The sequence below is a fragment of the Suricata suricatta genome, chromosome 12 (genome assembly GCF_006229205.1).
Source record: "Suricata suricatta isolate VVHF042 chromosome 12, meerkat_22Aug2017_6uvM2_HiC, whole genome shotgun sequence".
Lineage (NCBI taxonomy): Eukaryota > Metazoa > Chordata > Mammalia > Carnivora > Herpestidae > Suricata > Suricata suricatta.
The window spans coordinates 48,019,538-48,047,427 of NC_043711.1; the positions used below are offsets into that span (position 1 = coordinate 48,019,538).

The 27,890-nt window shown below is 38.4% G+C and overlaps 1 protein-coding gene across 4 annotated transcripts in view; it reads left to right on the plus strand.

Moving 5' to 3' along the window:
• Window positions 1–27,890, plus strand: part of MDFIC2 (MyoD family inhibitor domain containing 2) — a 106,994-nt gene that overhangs the window by 56,634 nt on the left and 22,470 nt on the right. For all 4 annotated transcript variants that reach the window (XM_029918599.1, XM_029918602.1, XM_029918600.1 and 1 more), the window contains exon 3: window positions 3,939–3,977. In XM_029918599.1, the coding sequence (XP_029774459.1) occupies window positions 3,939–3,977 (39 nt within the window). The remainder of the gene's footprint in view (window positions 1–3,938; window positions 3,978–27,890) is intronic.

Sequence of the window (27,890 nt, forward strand, 5' to 3'; positions counted from 1 at the left end):
GCAAAAAGATCCAGAGAGCGTCACCTGGTATTCTTCGCACCATTCCTGAAGAGTTGTTACACTCTGTTCAGGAGTATAAACGCGATGCATATCCTGCAAGACTCCTTCCATCACTGTTAAAGAAAATGTCAAAAACACCAATACACATCATCAGCTTTTACCCTTATCTCGAGTCTTACGGGCATCTTACTTTATTTAGTCATTGCACACTGATGATTTTGTGTGTTTGTGTGTGTGTGTGTGTGTGCTATCTACTAGAGTTAGGGAATAAACTCTAAAGCCCTAAACAAATGTTATTATGCAGTTTAAAAAGAAGGTTTTGAGCACAGGGTTATTGGAATGAGGCAAACCTTAATTCTAAGCCCATCACCACTGCTTCTGAACTGAGTGAGCCAAATGAGTGAGACAAATGACTTGGACAAACTTTCAGTTTTCCCATCTGTAAAATGGGTATACATTCCCTGAAACTGGGAATGTGATGAAACACATTTATATGTGTAAAGCATAAGGTTTCTTAATGTCTAGCAACAGCAGGGACATGATTAAATACTCAGGCCTGTTCTGGGTTCAAATCCCTGCTACCCCAGCTGTCTGGCTCTTTGAGCTTTGGTCAGTTAGCCTCACTAAATCTTAGTTTCCTCATCTCTGAAATCAGGATACGAATACGAATAATACCGATTACTCCTTCAGTTGTTATGAGGACGGAAATAATCATTGTAATTCCTTACACAAAGTTCTTCACATTTTAATCATAATCATTCTTCCCCTCATATTTACAAAGGGGACATAAACATCTCTCGTAGTAGGCTCTTAAATAATTGGGGAGAGCAGCCCAAAATGTAAACTAACATACAGAGAAAGACTTGGAAAGAAACCAATTGGAGGAAAAGCCCGAGACTTTCTTCATTATATTTGTCATGAGTTCAGGCAGTGATTTGCTTTTCCTGGATTTCACTTTTGCCCTTAGAAGACAGTAACACATCTCTCCACCGTAGAAGTGGAATATGGCCATATTCAGGAATATCAGACCGAACACTATATCCAAACTATCCCCACTCCAAGCAACTGATGACTTTTTCCACGAATGCACCATGTGGTACCTCATCTAATTACAGAAGACAATACCTTCACAGTCTCGTGGCTAAAAACGTTGACAGCAAATTGGTTTTGAAGAGTAAAAAATGGTGGACACAAAAAATGAAAAACACCTTTGGCTGTGAAAGGTCCAGACAAGTTAGTAAGCTATTAACTTGGCTCATTTTTCAAACTTTTATGAGAAATACTCAGTGTTTTCAAACTGCTTATCAAGATCCTAATTCTGTCATCTTTCAAGCCTATATTACTGAAATTTTTAGAACACCACTTAATTTCTTAATTGTTAAATTACAGGGAGGTGCCCTGAAGGATGAAAATAACTCCACCTGTTAGCTTGTTTCCATCTTCTCAGGCAGAATCAACTTTTCAAAATGAGAAGCTTCTAAGGTGCACCATGTTTAGCCAGATGAAAGGCAAACCAGATTGGTATGACAATCACCAATGGAAAGACAAACAAATTAAGTACTTATAATTAAAGCTTGAGGAATAAAAGAATTCACACTTTCTTAGAGCTATTATTTCAGACAGTCTGGTGTCAGAATTAAAAGCCAACCAGTGCATCTGTTTATATTGCCAAGGATTTTCACAGTAAGAAGGGCTAGGAAACACATATTTTTTAATTAGGGTCCAAATTCCAAAGAACACCAAAAAAAATAGTATGTCAAAAATATATGTTCTTGTGATTTGTATTGTTCAATGTCTAAACAAAGACAAAAAAAATTGTGTTTCTTCCTTCTCCTTCACGAACACAAGTGAAAGAATTAAAAAAAAAAAGTAATTCTGCTGCTTTGGCCACAGACTCCTTTTTCTGTTATCCTTCTTGCTTCTGGCTTAACTACCACTTTTCTTTCCCAGGACGAAATAATATAGGAAAAGCCGATTAAGGGAGGTTTCATTCACACAGAGGGTTCACCAGGATGGCTCAGTTACCAAGTCTTAAAAGCTGAAATACAATGGCCACCTTGAATGACCGTTTTACACTTTAAAGTACATCTTTTATTTTAAAATTTTGAGTTAGCTCTTTGCTTATACTGAGCTTTGAATGAGAAAGAAAACCCTCTTTAAAGGCTATGTTGATGTATAGAGCACTGCAATACTCAGTCTATCACTAACCTATTTTTACGTCTCACCCATAAACACTGGAACTATTTCAAATCCTCTTGGTCAAGTGGGGGGGAAAGAATCAAAATAAAACATAGCATTCTGTACACAAAAGTGAATAGATATCATTCCCTCATCTAGTTATTTACTGATCATCTACTATTTGCCACACACTGGGCTCACTGTTGGGAAATACTGAGTTGAGCAAGACATCACTACATCTAGCATATCATCATAACACAGGGTGGCCCAGCCTCTAAGAGAAGATGTACCGCCTTCTAGAGAAACCTTTACCAGTAGAAGGGTGCTGACATAGACTTGAGAGATGAATGGCCCTTATCTTTTACTTGACAGAGGAGGAAACTAAGATCTAGAAAGCTTGAGTCACATAATCGCAGCACTCCTTAGTGGAAAAATCACGGGACTAGACTTCACAAGTCCAAATTCAAACCTCATACTCTTTCTATATCAATGTACTTCACCCCAAAATAAATGGCTGTTATTTCCCAAAACAATAATATGAAGCCACAAATGTCAAGACAGTGGACTAAAAGTCAGAAATGCACGTTGAGAACAGAGAACAGAGTCAACATTCGTCCTAATTTTATGGCATTACAGACGGTGGTGAAGGATTGGTTTAGAAGTCAGACCCAAATGGATTCTAATCTTACATCTATTAAACCCAACCAGGTAGGGCACACTGGTCAAGACTGGACCTCTGAGAATTATTTGGATTTCTAAAAATTTTTCAAATTGGGATAACAACGTTTATATGAAAGGGATAAATTTCATGAAATAGTGGAAATTGAGTAGGTAGTCAATATATATCATTCCTGTCCCCCATCTTCTCATTGATGTAATTGAATAAAACTGATAAAAGACCAGGTCAGCAGAAACCACATTTCAGTTTTTTGATTTCTAACCAGTCATTTTAGCATAAGATCCAGCCTCCAATTTTAAGCCATTTTTGTAGATCATTTTTGGCATACCTTCACAAAATTAAACATTTCCATTCTGTGAACATTTTGGGAGTTAGAAAGCAGAGACTAAACAATTAAATTTAGAGAATTTCATCACCATACATCCTCTAAAAAGAGATGGGAAGAAAATAGAGTCAGAAGAAATATTTAAAATTAATTAAACCTTCTATGTAATTTTCTGAGTCTCTTCTCTCTCCATTATAGGGCATACAAATTCAAAGAGCTTAGGTAAAGGGAATTTGGACACTTGTTTATCCAAAATGTCCAGGAGTAGACAAGCTTCAGGATTCAGGAAAAAGTAAATCAAGGGATGATGATGATGAATTAAGTGTCTTGTCTTTACTTTCTTTTCTCAGTCATTTGACCCTTTTTTTTTGGTTTTACTCTCAGACTTGCTACCCATGGCGGGAAAGTGAGCTTCTGTCAATCACAAGGCTATATTATCTTTCCACCTCACAACGGAGGAGTGAACCCTCAAGTTGGAGGGATTATCCTCACTGGTACAAGCCGAGTCTCATAACCATCCCACAACAAACTGATGTGGCTCGCCAATGAAGAACTCGGGTTAACATGTTTCTGTGCATGGAGCAGGGGAGGGCAAGGCCATTCCACTCAAGCCACCTGCAGGTCTTCCATTGAAAGACAGCGTTCTCCCTGACAAAAAAAAGGGGGAAAAGATTTTGGAAACCCGAAAACAAAGCAAAACAACAACAAACAATGGGTATCCATGTAAATAATTCTTTTTAATTTCTTTTCTTTTAGGGTTATCCAGCTCACTTCAAAATCCTCTTGGAGATTCTGGTAGGTCCATCCTTATTTCTCTGTAATAGATTCTTAGACTGACTGCTGGGCACTTTTGATACAACAAGCAAGGAAAGAACTCCATCACTGTTTGTGTCCACGATACAGATCATATCGCACCAGCAAGCAAGTCATCAAATATCTACACTAGTCAAGGCGCACTGAGACGTGTTTTTACCTTGAAGGTGCTTATAGGCTATCTGTGCATACATGTTGGATAACAAAAGTTACAAATCATGTATTTGTTTATGCAAGACATGGATTCAAAATATACCAGACATAGATAGAACCCTATGTTTAGCTCTGTGGGAGTATAAAAACCTCAGCCTCTGTCCTCAACATTGGGGAATCTCTTAAAAATATCACTTTAATCTGAAGTTAGTGGAGAGGACTCCATGTGTAAGTTAACATTTGACAGGGTTTGGAGGATAAGCAGACGTTTCAGTGTAAGAAATAGGAAAAGAGGCATGCACAAAGAGGCCAAGAGAGAAAAGTTTGAAACGTGTATTCTCATTTACTTAAGAGATTATGCATCAGAGAGGGATGAACCAAAAACATCAAGGTAGCTTTTAAGAACTCACCAATAAAATCTGGGTAAACATGTTCTGGGGCTTTGGTACATGGCAATACCATGCAGGAGACTTCTAGGAAGAGGCTGATCTAAGGGGGCTCCCCTTCCAAGATGTATTAATAAGGGGAACGTTCCAGGTCCGTGTTAATAAATACAGTAATGTGCATTTCCGTAAAGTAGAAATCAAATGTGCGTTTGTTCATTAATGTAAGTAAAAGGGCTATAAAAGAGTCTTCCTAAGGGAATAATAGGAATCACCTCTGTAAAGAATCGTAAGAATGGGCAAGTATCACGGGTGAAATAGGGACCTTGCTTTTAACTTTACACTTCTGCATTGCTTAAGTTTTTTTCTTACAATAAAAATTTATCTGCATGTTGCTTACATAATAAATACTGTTTATATGAAAGAAAGTTTTCAATTAAAATAAAGGTCGTTACTAGCAGCTAAGGTATCTGGTCTTTTAAAAATTAACATTATTATTTTTGGTTTCAGTGGGGTAGCTAATAACTTGAGGTACTGATTAGGAAGAATAATATTTTCCCAATGGCATTATCTTAGAGCCCATAAACAAAGAAGCATGTAGAACTCTTTAGAGGTTATTGAAATACATAGTACATTATATTCTGCATGTGTATATGTATATATAAATTAAATGTCCAGGTTAGACATATATTTTTATGTAGGAGATTATTTTACTTTTTTTATTTAAAAAATTTTTTTAATGTTTATTTTTGAGACAGAGTGTGAGAGCGGGAGGGGCAGAGATAGAGGGAGACACAGAACTCGAAACAGGAAACAGGCTCCAGGTTCTGAGCTAACTGTCAGCACAGAACCTGATGCGGGCCTCAAACCACAAACTGCAAGATTACAACCTGAGCTGAAGTTGGACGCTTAACTGACTGAGCCACCCAGGCGCCCCTATAGAACTATATTAAATGTATGCATATAATAAATAAATATATAATAGTAAATATATAATGTGTGTGTATATATATAAGAATGAATAATAAGAGAAGGATAGAAGGCTAGTTATTTTTTAAACACAGGGATTTAAAGTATCAAAGAGATGTCTTAAGCATAATCTTTTGGGAGTTATATTAAAGAGAGCAAATTTGGATCTGGGTTCACAAAGAGCTGAGTCTGATACCAGTTTAGATCTGGTGGTGATCTACCTGAAGAAGATTGTCGGAAAAAAATGAATGAAGCCAAAATATCCTCAGGGATTAAAGAAGGTCCACAAGGGAAAGGGTGAAGAGAACTAAAGCCAAGGCTTTGGGAAAGATCATCCTTTAAGAGAAGAGGAACAATTCCTTTACTCCCTCATTCACAACTAGTATTTCTCAAGGACCCCACGCTCAACACTGCTGGTTTTGAGGACAGACAGAATAGGAGAAAAAAACAGCATGGCAACTGCCCATAGGGACTTGATAGCCACTGGAATGAATACAAATACTAACATTAATGGAGGCTTTACTGCCTTTGAAAGGGCATGGAACATCACATCGACCTTTAGAACAACACTATTAGCACCTCCTTTCAAAGTATGAAGAAATGGGCACTGTGTCCTAAGTCATACAGCTATGAAGTGTCAGGGACTTGATCTGAACCCTAAGTCTGTCCTCCACCACAACCTATAAACACATGGAACACTGCTTCCAAAAAAGTGGCCAGTCAAGTGTCCTAGAAGAAGCATCACAGTAAGAAGAAAATCAGAATTCTATGTTAAAGACAATGGGGACAGAGTCACGGGCCTGACTAACCATGTATGTATGGAAGGGGGGAAACCGATTAAAGATCATTGATTTGGTGATGAAAAAAGAGTGTGTTCATTTGTTTATTCATTCAACAAATATTTATCAAGCACATAGCATGCAGTACTACATAAACTCCGAAAGACGAGTGTCATTTAAATGGGGATGAAAATCAATTGTGAAGGACAAAGGAATGAACGGATAATAAAGTAGTATGTGTTAAGGACTTCTCAGAGGAAATGGGGGGAAAAATTAATGCAGGAAGGCTCTGGGACTGTGGTACATCTAGGCATGCATGCAAAGGGAGGAATGGGGCAGCTGAGTGAAACTTAAAATACAAGGAAGGGAGATAATGTGGCTAAAGACATGTTGTGTGGGAGTGAAGAGATAAGGAGGAATCTCTCAGATGCATGCATTCACCTTTAAAAGGAGGAGGGCCTCTTCTCTGACAGGGTGTAGAAAATGTAAAGGAACAGACAGATATTTCAGTTAAATACAATCACAGCAAACTGTCACAATACGATTTTATATATATACTTTTGGGGGGTGTTTTCTAATTTTTAAATATTTCTTATTTTTAATATTTAAGAAGTGACATACAACACTGTATTAGTTTCAGGAGATAACGTAGTGATTCTATATTTATATAAACTACAAATGTGTTACAATATTTTTTTACTGTATTTCCTATGGTGTTCATTTTATCCACATGTCTTTATAACTGGAAGATTGTACTTCTTAACTCATTTCACCTATTTTATCCATCCTGATACTCCCACCCCCTCTGGCATCAGTTTGTTCCCAGTATCTATGAGCCTATTTCTCTTTTATTTGTTAGATAGTTTAGTTTTTTAAATTCCACATCGAAGTGAAAGCATAGGTGTTATCATTCCCTGTCCGATTTATTTCACATAGCATAATACCCTCTAGGCCCATCCATGTTGTTGCAAATGGCAAGATTTCATTCTTTTGTATGACCAAGTAATATTCCATTGTGTATTTCTCCATGTGCATTATACATCACATCTTCTTTATCCATTCATCTACCAGTGGATATTTCGGCTGCTTCCACATCCTGGCTATTGCAAGTAACTTTGTGATAAACATAGAGGTGCATTTATCTTTTCAAATCAGTGTTTTCAGGGGTTTTTTTTTTAATAAATACAAACAAGACGCTGGATGGTATAGTTGTTCTATTTTAATTATTAAGGAATTTCAATACTGTTTTCCTTCGTGACTGCATCAGTTTACATTCCTAGTAGCAGTACGTAAGGGTTGTCTTTCCTCCACGTTCATGCCAACATTTGGTATTTCTTGTCTTTTTTTTTAAATAGCCATTCTAACATTTATGATAAAAACCCTCAGCAAAGTGGGTATGGAAAGAATGTTCCTCAACGTAATAAAGGCCATGTAAGTTAAGACAAACCCACAGCTAACATCACATTCAATGGTGAAAAGCTGAAATCTTTTCCTAAGTGGTATCTCATTGCAGTTTGATTTGCATTTCCCTGAGGGTTAGTAATGCCAAGCATCTTTTCACAGGCCTGCTGGCAATCTGTAAGTCTTTGTAAAAATGTCTAGTCAGGTCCTCTGCCCATTTTTAAATTGGATTGTTTGTTCTTTTGATATTGAGTTATATGAGTTCTTTATATGTTTTGGATGTTAACTCTTCATTGGATATATCATTTGCAAATGTCTTCTTCCATTCAGTAGGCTGCCTTTGACTTTGTTAATGGTCTTCTCTGCTGTGCAAAAGGTTTTTTTGTTTGTCTGTTTTGTTCCTTCTTAGTTTATATAGACCAATTGCTTTACTTTGCTTTTGTTGTCCATGCTTGGGGAAACAGATCCACAAAATTGTCACGCAGATTGATGTGAAAGAGCTTACTGCCTGGGTCTTCTTCTAGGAACTTCATTATTTCAAGTCTTACGTTTAAATATTGAATCAATTTTGAATTTATTCTTGTATGTGGTGTAAAAAGGTGGCTCCGTTTCATTCTTTTACATGTAGTTGTCCAGTTTTCCTAATACCATAACTGAGGAAATTGTCTTTCCTCATTGCATATTTTCACCTCCTTTGTTGTAAATTAATTAATCATATAAGTGTTGGTTTATTTCTGGGCTCTTGTTCCATTGAGCTAAGTGTCTGTCTTCATGCCTATACTACACTGTTTTGGTTATAATTGCTTTGCAGTATAGTTTGAAATAAGGGAGTATGATACCTTCAAATTTGTTCTTCTTTCTCAAGATCGCTTTGGTCATTTGGAGTCTCCCATTATTCCATACAAATGTTAGGATTATTGGTTCTAGTTCTCTGAAAGAGAGATTGATGTTTTGATAAAGATTGCATTGATTGTGTAGACTGCTTGAGATATTATGGACATTTTACATATTAATTATTCTAATCCATGAGCATGGTATATCATTCCATTTCTTTGTGTCATCTTCAATTTCTTTTATCAATCCCTTATAACTTTCAGACTACAGGTCTTTTACCTCCTTGGTTAAATTTATTCCTAGTCATTTAATTCTTTTTGATGCAGTTGTAAATGGGACTTTCTTAACTTCTGATAATTTGTTACTGTATAGCAACACAATAGATTTCTGTATACTGATTTTTTATTCTGCAAACTTACTGAATTTATTGGTTCTGATAGTTTTTGTTTCTTCTTTTCTAATCAGGATGCCTTTCATTTGTTCCTCTTGCCTAATTGCTGTGGTTAGGACTTCTAATACTATGCTGAATAGAAGAAGTGAGAGTGGGCATCTTTATCATGTTCCTGAACTTAGGGAAAGCTTTCAGCGTTTTACCACTGAGTATAATGTTAACTTTGGGTTTGACTTACTGGCCTTTATTAGGTTGAGGTACATTCTTCCCAGACCCACTTTGCTGAGGGTTTTTATCATAAATGTGTGTTGAATTTTGTCAAATGCTTTTTCTGCATCTATTGAGATAATCACATGATTTTTACCCTTTATTTTGTTAACGTGGTTTATTGGGTTGATGGACTTGCAGCTATTCAACCATCCTTACATCCCTGAAATAAATCCCACCTGATCATGGTATCTGCTCTTTACAATGAACTCTTCAATTTGGTATGCTAATATTTTCTTGAGGATTTTTGCATCTATGCTTACAGGAATATAGAAAGAAAGAAAACCAATATTCCTGTCTGGTTTTGGTGCCTGGGTAATGTTGGCCTTGTAGACTAAGTTTGGAAGCACACCTTCCTCTTCAGTTATTTGGAATAGTTTAAGAAGGATAGGTATTAACTTTTCTTGAAATATTTGATAGAATTCATCTGTAAAGACTTCTGATTCTAAACTTTTGTTTGCTGGGAGTTGTTTTATTTTTTATTTGTTTGTTTTTAATTATTTGCTGATGCAATTCTAGGTTGCCCAATGTATTGGCATATAATTGTAGTAGTCTCTTATCATTCTTTGTATTTCTGTGGTATCAGTTTTAACTCTTTCATTTCCAATTTTATTTATTTGGGTCCTCTCTATTTCTTCATGAGTCTGGCTAACAGTTTATCAATTTTTTTCATCTTTTCAAAGAATCAGCTATTAGTATCATTGACCTTTTCTATTGTTTTTTAGTTTCTATTTCACTTATTTCTGCTCTGATATTTATTTTTTCCTTTTCTACTAACTCTGGGCTTTCTTCTTTTTCTAGTTGGGTGTAAGTTTAGATTGCTTATTTGAGGTTTTTCTCGGTCCTTGAGGTAGCCCTGTATTGCTACAAGCATCCTTCTTAAAACTGCTTTTGCTGTGTCCCATGGATTTTGGAACATTGTATTGTCACTTTTACTTGTCTCAAGATTTTATTTTTATTTCATCTTTGATTTCTTTGCTGATCCATTTGTTGTTTAGTAACATGCTGCTTAGTCTCTAGTTTTTTCCCTAGTTTTTTTCTTATAATTGATTTTTAGTTTTATACTGTTGTGGTTGGAAAAGATACTTGATATAATTTCAATCCTTTTAAATATATTGAGACTTGTTTTGTGGTCTAAGATGTGATCTATCTTGGAGAATGTTCCATGTGCACTTGAAAAGAATGTGCATTTTACTGGTTTTGGATGGATATTTTCTATATATCTTTTAAGTCCTGATCTAAAATGTCTCTTAAGGCAAATATTTCCTTATTTTTCTGTTTGATCTACCCATTCATGCAAGTAGGGTATTAGAGTTCCTTACTGTTATTTTGTTATTGTCAGTTTCTCTCGTGGTGTCTGTTGATACTTGCTTTATATATTTAGATGCTGCTATGTTGGATGCATAAATATTTATTAGTGTTATATCCTTTGTTGGATTGATCTCTTTTAAGGGTTATCATTTTGTAATGCTCGTTTGTCTGTTGTTACGGCCTTTGTTTAAAAGTCTTTTTTGTCTGATAAAGTATTGCTATCCTAGCTTTCTTTTCATTTCCATTTGCATGGGATATATTTTCCCAACCCTTCACTTTCAGTCTGTGTGTGTCTTTAGAGCTGAAGTGAGTCTCTTCTAGGCTGATACACATGGGTCTTCTTGATTGGTTTTTTTTTCCTGTTTTTTTAAAATCCTTCCAGCCACTCTAGATCTTTGTTTCTATTTTTTTAATATTTTTAAAAATGTTTATTTTTTGAAAGGGAGAGAAACACAGAGTGTGAGTGGGGGAGAGGCAGAAAGAGAAAGAGACACAGAATATGAACCAGGCTCCAGGCTCCAAGCTGTCAGCACAGAGCCTGACACAGGACTCGAACCCACGAACAGTGAGCCAAAGTCGGACACTTAACCAACGGAGCCACCCCCACTACTCTAGATCTTTGATTGGAGTATTTATTCTATTTATATTTAAGTATTGATAGGTATTCATTGCCATTTTTTCCAATAGTTTTCTGGAGATTTCTGTAATTCACCTGTTTCTTTGTTCTTCTCTTGTTCTTTTTCCTTGAGATCTGATAATTTTGTTATGTTTGGATTCCCTTCTCTTTATTTTTTTATGTATCTATTATAGGGGTGTGTGTGTGTGTGTGTGTGTGTGTGTGTGGTTACCCTGAGATTTTTTACAAAAGTCTATGTATATAACAATCTATTTTAATTGGTGTTCACTTACATTTGAATGCGTTCTAAAAGCACTACATTTTTACTGCCTCCTCCCACATTTTATGTTTTTGATGTCATGTTAAATCTTTTTATTTTGTGTATTCCTTAACTAATTATTGTAGATAGAGTTGATTTAAAAACCTTTGTCCATTTGCTGTTGTACCAGCTTTAAAGTGGCTGATCCATTACTTTTACTTTACATTTGCCTTTACCAGTGTGATTTTTTTTCTTTCATAAGTTTTCTTGTTAATTAGTGCTTTCTTTTCACTTAAAAAAGCACCCTAATGTTTCTTAAAAAGCAGTTTGGTGGTGAAGAACTCCTTTAGCTTGTGCTTTTCTGGGAAACTCTTGATCTCCCCTTCATTTCTGAGTGTTAACCTTACCAGATAGGGCATTCTTGGTTGGAAGTTCTTTCCTTTCAGGACATTGAATATGCATGCCACTTCCTTGTGGCCTGCAAAGTTCCACTGCAGAATCAGCTGATTGTCTTATGGAAGTTCCCTTAAATCAAATGAACCACTTTAAGATTCTCTCTTTATCTTTTACTTCTGACGTTTTAATTATTAAATGATTTTCTGTGGATCTCTTTGGGTTCATATTATTTGAAACTTTCTGTTCCATGTGGACCCAAATGTCTGTTTCCTTCCCCAAGTTAGGGAAATTTTCAGCTATTTATTTTTTCAAAGAATTGTTCTTCCCCTCTTCTCCTTCTGAGACCACTATAATGCAAATATTAGTATGGTTAATTTTGTTCCACATGTTCCTTAAACTATCCTCATTTTTTAAAAAATTTTCTGTTCAGTTTGGATGATTTCTACTGCCCTGCCTCCCAAGTCACTGATGTTTTCCTCTGAATCATCTAGTTTGGTGTTTATTATGTCTAGTGTATTTTTCATTTCTGTTATCATATTCTGCAGCTCTGACTGATACTTGTATTTATATCTTTCTGTTGAAGGTCTCACTGTGTTCATCTATTCTTCTCCCAAGCTCAGGAAGCATTTTTATGACCCATATTTTGAACTCTTCACTGGGTAGGCTGCCTATCTTCATTTTGTTTAGCTCTTCTTCTGAGGGTTTTTCTTGTTTTTTTTTTTTTTATTCCATTTGGAATATATTCTTCTGTTCTCTCACTTTACCTAACTCTGTGTTTGTTTTTATGTATTATATACTTTAGCTATGTCTCCTAGTCCTGAAGGCATGATACTATGGAGGAGATGTCCTGTGGGGCCCAGAAGTGCAATTCCTGTGCCATCACAGCCAGGTGCTCCAGGGATGTCCCCTGTATGGACAGCATATGCCCTTCTTTTGTGACAAGGCCGTGACTGTCACAGGCATACTGGTGGGCAGTGTTGATCTCTGGGCCTACTGCCCACAAGGCCTGGCCACAATTTCTGGGGGTACACTGTGGGGTAGCATTATCATCCTATCAGCTGTGAGGCCAACTGATGTGCAGGATTGTAGAGGGTTCTCAGAGGGATATGCCCCCGGCATTCAAATTTTAAAGACAGATTCCAAAATGGCACCCACTTGTGCCAGGATCAACAGAGGAGAATGAGATAGCACAATTGGCTTCCTTCAGCATCTCGGTCCCTGAGGAGAGGCCCAGATACCTCTTGCCTCTTTAGCAGGCGCTACAAGATTAGTAAGTGGGTCTCTTTCATCTATTGTTCATGGGTTTTTCCATCTGATATTTTTGCACTGGTTTCCAAGGTGAGCGAGTCAGTGCACAAATCCATTATGAGCAGTCTTCCTTTTCCTATGGTTCTGTAGCTTTTCTGAATGTATTCCCTGTTGGCTTTCAAAGCCAGATGTTTTGGGGTCCCATCTCACTTCACAGAATCTAATAGTTAGGATTCCTGATGTGGAGCGCAAATCTCTTGCTCCTTGGGGAAACTTCGAGACCCCTCCCATCTGTAGAACACTGTTCTTAGGTGGGTTTTTCCCCCCTTGAGACCATGTGTCTGCCCCCAACCCATCTCAGTGCTATCCCTTATTGTAGAGGCTCTGTTTGTCCAGTTCCTACATCCTCTTCAGAGGGAACCATTCCGTTTGAGGTTGTAGATTTGTTGAGCTCACAAGAGGAGGTGAGCTCAGGATCTTCCTACATCGCCATCTTAAACTCTCCCTATATGTCCTCTTTTGGATAGTGGTTCTCAACCCCGGGTATACATTACAATAATCTTGGCAGCTATTACAAATTGTGTTGCCCACAGTATACTCCAGGCCAATTAAATCAGAAAACAACTTGAGGTCTCTTTGGGCTGAAGATGTCCAAGGCAGGTTTTAAAGAGAAGCTGGTATGATTTAACTAGGTGAGAAGAAGGAAGGCATTATATGTGATAGCAACTTGAGCAAAATTTTTAAAACTAGGAATCAATAATGAAATTAATTTGCCTAAAACAAACGAAGCCAGGAAGAAGAAGAGAAGAATATAGAAATACTAGAATATGGGCAGATCACAAAAAATCATTATAAATTTCTAAACTGCTGCAGAGTAGATATAGGTACATCCCATTACTTATGATGATAAGCTGTATTAAGCACAGAGATCTTACCAATACAAGTCACTTTCTCATTCCCAAACTACCATCATGTCCCTGGCATTGAATAGATATCCAATAACTGATAGTTGAATAAATATGCCTAATAAGTAAACAAATGTATAACACAGATATCAGCCCAGGAATCTCTTCAGGTGTCTAGAATCCTTGAGAAAAGCAAAATTGCCTCATGCCCAATCCCAAGTTGCTGATGGCAAAAACTTTTCCATACCTCACTCACATCTACCTGGGTCTTCATCTGGCTTCACTGGATGTGATTTCAATCTCTTTGTTCTTAATGCCATCAACAGTAGATTGTGTCTAATAGATTTTTACTAAAGTTTGACAAAAGTGAAATAGCAATGGGAGTGAAGGTTTTATGATCAAAGTACTATCTAGCAAGCAATTTAAAATGTTATTAGAGAGCTCTGTTATTAACTGTGTCACTTGACCATTCTCATTGGCCATTATTCCATTCTGAGATCTTGCCTTCTGCCATATTACTTCACTCCTAGTTTTCTAAGACTTCACTAGTACCAGCTCAACCACAAATTTCAGCTTTTCCTTACATAGAAAAATTTAACTAGGACTTGCTCCTACACCATAGCTTGGGGGAAACTCGCTTTTAGTACCAACCTTCTCAGAAATTACCCTGCCAAAGCAAAGTTCAGTTATTAACCCCATCTCTCTTAGGGCCCTAAACTTTTATAGCCAACTGTGATTTTAAATAGCAATTTTTGAGGAGTACCTGGGTGGCTCAGTTGGTTGAGCATCCAACTTCAGATTAGGTCATGATCTCACAGCTCATGAGTTCAAGCCCCATATCAGGCTCACTGCTGTCAGTATAGATCCTCTGTCCTCTCTCTTTTTCTTCCCTATTTGCACTCTCTCAAAAATAAATAGAGCATTTTTAAAAATAAATGACAACTTTTTCCTTCTCTCTATACAAAAGAATGGAACACAGAGGGAAAACAAGTAGAAAATCTCCAACCCATAACAAGTAAGGACCCACAAAAGAATAAACATTTATTATCAGTAGTTCACAAAACAATATATGTTCACATTATTGAAAATAATCCTTTCTTTCTAGGGAGTCACAAAATGAATGTCTTTGTCTTACAATGTCATTCCTATTTCCAGTCTCCTGAGTGGTGGTGTGAACACACTGGGCACTCAACGCATGGGCACTAATCATGAGGAGAAAGGGTAAAGATGAGATACTCTCTGAGATTTTATACCTTATAATAATAACGGTAATAATAGCTACTTTGTATGTCCAAAGTCGTTTAAAAGCATTAACATTTCACATGGCGCACATCCTCAGAAAGCAGATCAATATTTATTCTTCCAAGTGTGTTGAGTATACAGTTGGGGCACCTCGAGGTGAAAACGTCACCCTGCCAGTGTCAGTCTCAGAACTTGGAAATCACATCCCCCAGTTCATTATGTCAGAATAATAAAGTGACCCTGGCTAGTGGAACATATTCATTAACGGTCAGGGGGAAGCAGGGCGGAAGGAGCAGACAATACGGCTTTGGGAGCATCCAGCGCTAACTAGCCTTCAAAAACACAGGACTATTATTTGACATAGCATCAGTTTGGGGAGGGAAAAAGCCATGAACACACACACACACACCACAGCAGGGCTGTTTAGCCCTTCCAGATGAGAATTCATTTATGTGACTCCTCGTCCAAGTAATTTCACCGCCGCTAATTGGGAAGGGTACGAGAGAGGAGTAGAGACTACCTTTTGCCCCATCTCCTTGTCTCTCTGCCTCTCTCTCTCATTACAGTGTGTTTAGCTGATTAAGCAAATCAACCTTAATTGGTAACTAACTAGGGAAGAACTCTGCAAGGTTTAGTTAAGCAGCGTCGAAACCCACAGCCTGCTCTCAGAGCCCATTAAGAAGTAATCATCCAGCGCAACTAACAAGTCACTCAGACCATACTTCTGTAATTTGGCTCTTTTGTTCTGTCAGTTTGAAGAGCGCTGTGCATGTGATGCCATTTAGAAGGGAGCTCTTTTAGAGCTTTCACTCAGGAAGGCGTCGGGAGCTCTGGGGGTAGAGCTTAGCTCAGAAAAAGGGAAAGAATTCAAGTTTGCCTTGACAGCTTGATCCCAGAGAGAGACGACTGGCTGCTTGTCTAGCAGGTCCTTTGGGTGTGGATGAGGCAGGGGCAGGGGTCTCTGTCTTGAGTGAGCGTGTGTGCCGCCAATGTTAAAGGCACAATTACCTTCCCGCTCACTGTTTGCTAGTTGCCGTTGCCTTCAATAAAACCTCTTTCCCGTTGCCAAGTGGAGCCCGGCAGGCAATAATATTTTTCGTGCACGATACACATACTAAAATGCCCTTGTGTGTTTCTAATAGATTTACAGCTAATAACAATAGAGCTGTGTTGTCAGGAAAGGTAAAAATGTGCTGGTTACAAATGCAGAGCCGAGGCCAGGGTTGATGCGCCTCACAGCTGCTAGTCCCCGTAAGGCTCCATCCGGCTCGGCGAGCAGGGAAAAGTAGCAAAAAGTAATCAAGCTGAAGGTCTTTGTATTCAAAGTGAAGTTCGTCTTTTTAATAAAGAGTTTTATTTGTTGAGACCCTGTTCTTCCACCTAGGAGGACAATGAGAACGTAAGCACGGTGGGGCGAATAGGAGCATCCTTTATTTGAATGCATACGTGGCCCTTGCATTCATTAGGGAGCACAGTCTTTAAAACTCATGGAGAAAGGGCTGCATAGATAAATTGTTGCATAGGTTAAACCACAACTGAGAGGAGGTATCCTTCAAAATGTGAGAAGCCTTGACTAATAATTTACAGCTTGCTATTATCACAGCTCAATTTTGTTGTTAAATGAAACCCCATATTAAACAATAACTAATAAATAAATGACTTCTATCCACCAATTCCAAAAGAGATTTCTGTTGTTATGCAACCATCCATTTGGTTTGACTTAAAGTGTGTATATATGATGCATCTATTACTTGCCTAATTATAAAATGAGTTGGTAGAGGTGTTATTTTTTCATGTTTATTTATTTTTGAGAGACTGAGAGAGAGCATGAGTGACGGAGAGGCAGAGAGAGAGAGAGAGAGAGAGAGAGAGAGAGAGAGAGAGAGAGAGAGGGAGAGAGAGGGAATACCAAGCAGATTCTGTGCTGTTAGTGAAGAGCCTGACATGGGGCTCGAACTCACAAACCGTGAGATCATGACGTGAGCCAAAATCGAGAGTCAGATGCTTAACTGACTGAGCCACCCAGGCACCCCTGGTAGAGGTTTTGAGAACAAAATAAATTTCTAGTGGTCAAAAATAAGGGTTTGACAACAGCTTATAACCAGATACATATTTTTATGAAAGGACATACTGGTGAAAAGAATTTTCTCTTCTTATATTAATGGTGAAATGAATCTTCTACATTATTTTACAAAATAACAGGAACTAAGCTGGTTGGTATTAAACTATGTTCATCTTATAAGAAATAATAGATTAGCTGTGTGACATATATTATCATATCTACCAACGGGAGGCGATATACTGTTAAGTGGGCAACTCCATCTCTAACAGCATGGATTCAAATCCCGGCCACACTATTGCTAATTCTGTGAACTTAAGTAAATGTCCCCAACTCTTGAGCCCCAGTTTCTCAATGATTAGCCTGGGGATGGCAGCAATAGTACTTACCTCATACCATTTATTCTAAGATAAAATTATAAATAAATATACTCCATAAAAATCCTGGAATTCAATATATATTACATACTTTAAGTTATTATTCTATAATAAATACTGAAAGTAGTCCTTCATTAACTCATATATGAGTTGCATTACATATTATTAGCCAGATTTATTAACAGTAGCTGCCATAAAAACAAAAAACAAGCCCTGCATTTCAGGGGCCTCCTTTAATAAAAGCTCATTCTCGGTTACTCAAAGCTCAATGCAAGTAGGTATTTCTGAGCCGCTCTCCAGCAGGTGGTGACTCAAGCATCCAGCTGGCTTATCTTCTGGCTATGCTACCCCCAGGGACTTCCTCCGTTTTCTACTGTATTCTTTGCTTAAAGCTGTCCACTAAATAAAGAATAAAATGTGGAGAATCATGTGACTTATTTTAAGGAACAAACCTAAAAGCGTGGCACATCATTTTTGCCCACATCCCTTTTGTCAGAACTATTGGCATGACCCCCACCTACATTCAAGAAAGCCACTGGAAGACACGATTTAACTGGGTGTCCAGAAGACGTACATTCAACTGCATATGCATCGAGACAGGAGGTGTCATTCACGTAAATCTTTAGGAGCTAACGATGGTGTAAATGAGGGGCCCATGGGTGGGTCAGTCAGCTAAGCATCTGACGATTTTGGCACAGGTTATGATCTTGAGGTCAAGGATCGAGCCCCATATCGGGCTCTCCACTGGTAGCACAGCATCTGCTTAGGATTCCCTCTCTCTCCCTCTCTCTCTCTGCCCCTCCCTCGCTTGCACGCACATGCCCATGCAGGCACACATGCTCTTTTTCTCTCTCTCTCTCAAAATAAATAAATAAAGGTGGTATCATATTTGCAATATGTACCAGGATGCTGATAATAGGAAAGAGGTTTTATACTTTTTACACAATAAAGTGTGCCTCCTCCCATTCTTCTAGATTCCTATTTTGATTCATCTTTTCTGGAAAGACCTTTTATTACAGAGGCTGTGAGCACCCCTCTCTGGTATCCCCATAGCCTCTGTCCCAGCATTTGGCACCTGGGATTCTCAGAATCTCTTTACTGGACTTGGTCCAATAGCTATCTGAAGACTAACTTAGGTTTCATGAGTTTTTCTTCACGTAGTAGTACGATGTCTACCTATAATAAACATGCAATACCATTTACCAAATGAATGAAGGAATTTCTAGTTAGAAGCCAGTTGTACATTTTAGTCAGTAAAGAAAACCATAATACAACTAAAACCTGAACACTGTCTATCAAAGAATAAATGATTTGCGGGGGAAAAAAAACATCCATGGGAGGAATATACATTTTCCTTTATAAGAATATAAAACTCAGCTTCTTGTTCTCAATTTTCAACATTTAGCACCACACTGTTAAAAAGTAAAAAACTTTGACTGTTTCATCGTGGTCCAGTAAACTGACTTGGGAAACATTTTCTTCTCTGTATGTAATCATGTATTATGATTGGAAGACAAGGACTAACGACTTAGAGCCGAGACCCCAGGAATCCTTCCAGAACTTTTGTGCTATATTTAAAAATCAGACCATCTCTGAATTTCTATTAGTGAAACATTATTTTTTGGCAGCCTAATACCAGTTATAAGACAAACAGTTCCTTCTGAGGTGTAGGAAAGAGTACTTAAGCTATAGATAAGTTACTTTCCAAATTAAACTTTCACTAGTTTACTTATGTTACATAAGTTTCACTTATGTTACAGCAAAACATAAAATGATACAAGGTTAATTTTCTTCAGTACTTTTTAGTTATTGTAAGATTTTTGATCTTATTACAGATACTCATCCTTGAAAAATGTCTTAATTCCTGCCCAAACTTCTAAAACTTAGGGATTCTAAAGACTACTGTTAGCACCTTACCCAGTTCCAAATATTATATTAGCCTACATTCTTCTAACAGTGGTGACCTATTCAAATTGAAATATTGAAGTTTCTCCATGGCATATACTTTATATTACTTACTAATTACTATCATACTACTACTATATAATCAATATTTTACCCATTACAGATTAGGTGCTATAAATGTCATTATTTACCTATTAAATCTACTTTCTCAGAGCCAGTTCACCGTAATAGTTAAAAATTCATCTTCTTTTCTGAAACAAGATTTCCTGGTTTAAACTGCAACTCTGCCTCTCACTCTCTGTAGTTTTAATTCACAAATGATCATTCTGTGCCTCAGCCTCCTTCTATGTAAAATGTGGAGAGTAATAATGTTTAGCCCACAGGGTTGAGGTAAGGACTTAGGTAAGCTTACATGTCAATAGCCTTATTGGCACATCAAAAGCCTCTAGAAATATTTAGCTATTATTACATATGTTCAACTTTCCACATTCTTATTTCCCTTTTCCCCCATCAGCCTAAATTAATCTGTCTTCTATCCTTACCCATCCATTGAAATTGTTCTAACAAACATCACCAAATTGCCAAACTTGATGGTTTATTTTCTATCTGGAAGTATTACTGCCTTCTTTGTAACATGTGGTCCTTTTAATCACACTCTTTTTCTTAAAATGATGGACAGGAAGAAGTAGGGAAAAACTCATCTCTTGGACAGGAAGAAGAGGTGTGGAAAAACTCAGAGAGACTGTCATAATAGTCGCTCAGAGAAGACCAGTATAAGAAGGTACAAATTGGTTTACAGGGTAATTTGAAGGAGAAAAGTCAGATAAGACTAGAAATCCTGGACTCCAGTCTACTTTCCATATAATCCATTCTTTATACTGGCACTTCTGAAACAAAGATATGGTCTTGTTTTATTCCTACTTAGAAGCTTTATTTCAGGCTCTTCAAGAGGAGTAAAGGGAACTTGGATATAGTTTGTATGATGGGGGTAAGTGTAGATCATCTGTATCATGTGTCTGAATACAGTGCATTATTCCAAGAGGGGATCCATACATACTTCCTTGGGGTCCATCTGTGATTAGATCAAGGACCAGTGGGCAAAGTTTAAAATCTGTATGTGAAGATAAAATACCTTGACCTTAACTCTCAAGGACCTCACGTCTCCTCCTCTCCCCACCATGATCTTTCCACCCTCTGCTAAATACTGGTTTTCACACGTCCAAGTTTTACAAACTTCTTCCACTTCATGGAATACCCTTGCTTTCAACTGCCAACTGGCAAGCAAATACTAATTTACTAAGATCCAATGAAAAGTTCATCTCCTCTTATACATGTTCCTGCATGACATCAATCATAATTGCAAATTCCGGAATTATGCCCCCACAGAACTGTGTATAAACCTCTACTATCCACTTAGCATATGCCTGTCACCCCACTCAACAGTGAGCTCTGAAGGCAGGGGCCACATCTTTATTCATCTCTGTGTATCTACCAGCATTTAGCCTATTGCCGGGTACTTTATGAAACGCCTTACAAATGTTTCCTAAATGAGTGAGAGTCTTGCTTCTAATTCTTCTGTTAAGTGAGTGATTGTATGGTGTTTTCTGAGGGATCGTTATTTAAAGAAATGTTAGTTAATCCACAGGACTCCCATACCCTTCCATATAGAGATAAACTCAGGGAAAAAAGTGCTATGTTTCACAACACTTCTAAATTGTTTTAAATCCTGTCAACAGCACATCAGTAACCAACTTGGTGGTTGGTGAAGGAACAATGATTTGATGCCATGCTTTCTAAGCCCTAGGAGGCCAGCACACACTCTTCCCTGTAGTATCATTTGTCAAAATGGGGCTCATGGTGATGTGATTTCAGTAACAGCTCCACTATACATCCTGAAGTGTCCAATGTGAGTCCCATACGTAGCTTAAGAGGGAGAAACTGAGGCAGAAGCAAATGATATTATGTTAAAAGACAGACACCTAATATAACTTTGTTCTTAACACAAAACTATATTTTCACTCTATTGTCTCATCTTTGTGCTTTAAAAACATCAAAGCTCTTCTGATGCAGAGGAGATATCAAATTTTTTTAGGAAGGTGTATAAAGAAGTTAGAATTAGGGATGCTTCTGACACCTTCACTCTCTACAGAGGAAAAGATTTTGAAGCCGGGAGAACGTAAACAGTATACACTAACTCTTGACACACCACTGCTTTCTTAAACGAGAATAATAAAAATTTGCAAATGAACAAAAGAGTGGGAGGTAGATATCTGATTTACAATGTTTTTGAGATAAAGAACACTATAAAAAAAGATCAATGTGAATAATAAAGCATTGTTAACTGAGCCATGACATTTCTATTCTAGTGACGCTTGAACGGCAGAACTGCAAATGAGCACCTTGTGCCACGTTCAAAGTGGGAAGAAGACGTATAATTATAATCCTTACACTGACGAGAATTCAAGAAAATCTGGGGAAAAGTTTACTGAAAAACATATTGACATATCAGTATTATAAATTGCTTTCTCTTATGAAACCCCCCAAAAATTCTTTTGTGGGCTAGCTCACCATGGCACAGAACGTATTTCATGAAAAGACATACCTGCCTTAAAAATCCTTTTTTTTTACATTGAAAAATGTCTACCATATATTTGTTCCATAACTTGCTCAGCACGCAAGATACATCGGAGAAATATATTTTCAAACACTCTTAACCTCCATTGTCTTGAGCGCATGTATCAACATTGTCATGTCACTTACCGAAAATCCTCATGGAAACCTTGTATTTAGTCAAAACTAACGAATCTGTTTTAACACCCTTTGCAAAAGTAAAAGAAGATATAATACTATGTTTTCACTTAACATACATTTTCATCCATCTCCTTGCTTTGTTGGATGGTTCAGGGGGAAGAAAACTGCAAAAATTACAGGGATGGTATCAACGGTTGTGTTTTCGGAGAGAACAGAAATGAAAATGGCATTTTTCTGAGGGAACTTTCAAATGAATTAAAAAAAAAAAAGGGTGAATTTTCTCCTGATGTTTAACTCCACTGAAGTCTCAGAGGGGAGACTCCCAAGCGTTGAAGGAAGCTCTCTGAGTGACCCCGTGACTGCCTCTGGCAGTCGGGAAGGCAAAGGGGCAGTTGTAAAGTCAGACGCGGAGTGAGCATTGCAGAAATTATAGCATTGCGTTAAATGTATCCTCCGCAGGGTGCTTCCCTATCTTCAGAGAACACACTCATTAACGGCTGCCAACAAGAAAACTAAGCATTTTTCTCTATAAAAAGGGCCACCTTTTATGGAACATCTGGAGCTCGTCCAAAGAGCTTCCAGAATAGGTGTGAGAACATAATGAAGCAAAACGGCTTAGCCACTAAAGATTTAGCACCAGCTGCCACGTGGAGTCATCTCTACCCATGAACTGGGGTTATTCATTCCTCACTATAATGTTCTGGGAGGACCCAGGAAGAACGCAACGTGTCTGGCCCATGTCAAGTCCTTAGCTGGGACTTGGAATCAGTATGCAAAGGGTCTACTTGCAAACTTCGAGGAAAACATATTTTGGCTATTTATTATAGTTGACTAATCCAGATCTCTCCACACTCAATTATCTTCCCTCTGCCTATTAGTGATAAAGATACCCCTGGGGATTTGGTTTTTACATTACCTTGGTGTTTTCTACAATGTCTGTTGTGACGAACAATAAAGATTAAGATATGTGGGGAAATATATAAAGACTATAGATACTGTATTACTGTATCCATCCCATCCAGAGAGCATATCAGGTTATAGTCAAGAAAGAAAATAAGTGCGGCGTCTGGGTGGCTAGTCAGCTAAGCGTCCGACTTCGACTCAGGTCATATCAGGTCAGGTCAGATCGCATGGTTTGTGGGTTCAAGCCCCACTTTGGGCTCCGTGCTGACAGCTAGCTCAGAGCCTGGAGCCCGTCTTCAGATTCTGCGCTTCTCTCTCCCTGACCCTCCCCATGCTCATGCTCGCTTGGGTGCACTCGCTCTCTCTCAAAAATAAATTTAAAAAACTTTTAAAAATTAAAAAAAAGAAAGTAAGTAAGTAAGCCACATGGGTGGGGGGGAAAGTGGAGGGCACAAAAGTCAGGTTGACTAAGAGGTATCAGAGAAAGAGCACAATAAAAGAGGAATAAAGAGATTAGGTCTAAAAGAGTGATAAGAACAAATTCACCCATAAGGAAAAGCAATACACCAAAAGAACCCCAAAGCAACCTAACATGCGTCGGTATGTGAATTAAAGTGATTGCATGCAGGCTGTGGCTGACCTGGTTCTGTTCTGTGAGGCCCTTAAAACTGGCTAGTACCGTGGGAAAACACATTTCTTAGACTTAGGTTCTGGAGTTGAAGCTGGGACTTTAAAGACCAGACTTTAGAACGCATCATGACAGTGCCGAGTGGGCATGAACTTGTGACTAGATTCCTCATTCCTTTCGGAAAAGAGCCCTTCCGTCTTTCTAAATTGAGACACTACAACTAGTTTCCTTGAAACCTAAATGAATAACTTTTGCTTAGATAGGGAAAGGGAATCATTTCTACCTCAACCTCTAAGACCCTCTTAAACATACGTGGGCTCAAAGGTCTGGACACAAGGATTTATATCCATGCTTTGCATTTATGGCAGTGAGGTTCAAGAAGCATGTGCGGACAGCGATGGTAGCAAGAGTTAAAACTTTGGAGTTTGAGCTAACTGGGTTTGAGGCCTGGCTGTGTGACCTTGGGCAAGCTGCTTCGTCTCTCTGAGTTTCAGTGGCTTCGTGGCTCATCACAGGTTCACAATAAATGAAAATTTTACCCAAAAGTCTTGTTTTTGCATATTAGCGTCCTGCTGCAAAAGAGACTAAGAGAATAATACAGAATAATGAGAATCACCTGAAACAGGCAACAGACGTTTTGGCCAGAAGACATGTCGAGTTTTCTATCACTGCTGTTTAATGGAATTTACTTGAAATTAAATCAGCCCCTGGCACAGGCTTAAAGAATCAGAAATGCTGAGAGTACATCACAGGGATCAGTGTTTTAACAACCACTCAAGGTGATTCTGATGAATGTGCAAGTTTAAGAATCACTGCCCTAGCTAGTATAAAACAAGACCTAGGTGGGCTCACCTCTACACACTGTGTAAACTATGCACATATGCCACGTGGACTCAGCAAGCCGATCACGTGTAAAGTACTCCTCTCAAAACAACCTTGACAAGAGCAAATGTACTTCTTTTAAAACATCAGCAGGACCTTCTGACTTACGGAGCTCTTTTAAGGAGAAAACACTCTTTCAATCTGCCACAGTTTCTGAATTAGAATCACCTGGTATACTTATACTTGTTTGTATCACCAAGGGATAACTTCAAACAAAGTATGGATGGCTCATTTCAGGTTTCAATATTCCATTAGCTAAGCACTGAGTAAGTTCTTGTAACCCAGGAGGCCCTATGGTTCCACTTTAAGTATTATTCCTTTAGAGTCTCTGTTCCTGTTTTCAACCTTTTGAGCTTCTGCAAATGTAGTTGGCATTCAATTAAAGTGAAATTAATCCAAAGCAGATGCAGCAGTAGTAGAGAACCGCTTGGTTGAAAGCCCAGCCCTCCAAAGTTCTAAATTATAAGCACACAGACACAAACAAATCCATAAATATCAATTATTTAAAATTTAAAATGCATAGTTTTGTGTAACTCATTTGACAAAAATACAAATGCCAGTGAGCTCTTAACAATGAGCCATAATGACGAGTTGTACCTTTATGACAACATAAAAGTATTTCAGAAGCTAGAGACCTAGAATTTCAAAGCATCCTTATTTCCAGTTGCCAAGAATTCCAATTTGACCCAAAGCTTCAAGACTCCATTGCTGTGACTATACTCCTACCATAGATTTCCAGAGAAAGAGACCAGCATAATTCTTTGTCCTGTCAGCCTTAGAGGGAGCATATGGAAGACAAAAGCACTTAGATAACCCTAAAGCATAAAGGGTGGGTGTGGCTAATATTGTTATTTACTAAGTTGGATAGAGCCAGAGCACTTACCTTCTAGACACAGACTCAAGGGTGGGGTTTTGTTTTTTTGTTTTTTTGGTCTTTTTTTTTTTCTACGCCAACCTAATTGATAGAGCCTCTTAAAGGGGAATCAGACTATTAATCTACCCAACAGATAAAATGAAGACCAACACTCCATCTAATTTCGCGATGCTCTGTCAATACGCAAGATTTCCTTAACAGTGATAGCCTGACAAAATCATGCATCAGAGACCCCAAAAGTGGGACAACAGCCAAACTGCCTTATTTCCTGTCATATCCAATCTCACTGACTTTTCTCCCCCTTCACTTGAACCTGGGCCTCAGTGGGGAATTCTGACCAGCCATTAGTCATTAAGCAGAATTACGCGGGTACAAAAATCAGGTACGGAAGGCAAACTATGCTTGTGGGCGATCCTTCTGTTAACATGTTTGGCTCCTTTAAGTACATCATAAAGTCCCCAAAGGCACAATCATGTCTCACTCAGCTTTGTATCCCCCACACTTACCACAGTGGTTAAGAGGGAAAGCTTCTGGGGCCCCTGGGTGGCTCAGTAGGTTAAGCGTCCGGCTTTGGCTCAGGTCCTGATCTCACGGTTCGTGAGTTAGAGCCCCATGTCAGGCTTGTGCTGACAGTGTCAGATTCTGTGTCTCCCTCTCTCTCTCTCTCTCTGCCCCTCCTCTGATCACACTGTCACTCAAAAATTAATAAAATGTTTTTTTTAAAAAGAGGAAAAACTGTAGCTGCCAAATACCTAAATTCAAATTCTCACTCCTTTCTTTACTAGCTTGGGAACATGACAATGAATAAGGCACAGTCCCCTTCCTCACCAGGAAAACTGAACTTACAATAACTTCTTCATTGGGCTATTGTGAGAATTCATTCAAAGCTTCTCATGGTATAAAGCAAATGTTAACTATCATTATTTTTATTATTATAGCAGGTGCTGAATGAATGAATGGATGGGTGAATTGTGCTTGGGAAATGAAATTGACTGACATCTACAGTTCCTTCCACATCTAAAAATTCTATAATTCTATTGAATTTCCAATAACTCCATCTCTGAAACCTTCTTTTAATTTTTAACGTTTGCTTATTTATCTTTGAGAGAGAGAGAGAGTCAGAGAATCCCAAGCGGGTTCTGCACTGACAGCAGAGAGCCCAACTTGGGGCTCGAACTCAGGAACTATGAGACCATGATCTGAACCGAAGTTGGACGCCTCACAGTTTGAGCCATTCAGGCACGCCCCCACCCCACCCCCACCCCATCTCTGAAAACTTATTTGAAAATACTTTACCAGCACTGGCTCTTATCATGCCTGATTTGGATTTAATGTAATATATGAAAATGCACAGGACTAAAGGCCAGAGAACCATATTTAAACATTCTATTACCCACCATTTAGTAAGCCGATCCATACCTTCATACATTCAACTTCTCTGTCAAGCACTGTGCTAAGCAAAGGGGCATGAGCTCCTTCCTCCCATAGTGAGAAAGACACGCTTATCACACAGCGGTATGGAAGCACAGAAAAGACCTTCTTTTTCACAGGTTAGGGAAGGCTGAAATGTACACGAGGCAGAACACAGTTTTCATTTATCCTTGTATTCCTGACTTCTGGCCAGACTGCCAGGTACAGTAGCAGGTGACAAGTAGTTATGGAATAACGTATCACTTTCCCAGTCTAGAGTGATGACCAGGAGCTCAGTAAGGGGAGACAAGAAGAAGGGAACTCTAAGTACAAAACTGACCTTGTAAAGGGCATTCACAAAATCGGGAGGGGCAAATGTTTGTGCATGCTGAGGATGCTATTGGGAGGGAAGGAATCGCGGATAAATGAGACAGTGTCTATAAAAGCAGTGAACTGAAAGTGTTGTACGGCAGTTTCATTGTTGTGTTGATCTCTGCCCTTGTTCTGACCTCTTTGGCATCCATATGTAGTTCTGAAATGGATGTGTCCTTCATTCACACATTCACAGGACAGTGTCCTGTTCAAACTGCCTTAAGTCTTTCTCCTCTCTATATGAATATAAGTTAGCAAATTGCTTAAGAAAAAAATACACAATGGGGTGCATGGGTGGCCCAGTCAGTTAAGTGTGTGACTCTTAGTTTTGGTTCAGGTCATGATCTCAGGGTTCATGAGATCGAGCCCCACATGGGGCACTGCATTGATAGTGCAGAATCTGCTTGGGATTCCCTCTCTCTCTCTCTCTCTCTCTCTCTCTCTCTCCCTCTCTCTCTCTGCCTCTCCCCCACTCATGCACACATGCTCTCTCTCTCTCAAAATAAAGAAAAAGGTTAAAAAAAGGAATAAAAATACAATACTTGGCCTTCATCACCCCTTTCATTAAAAAAAGGAAATA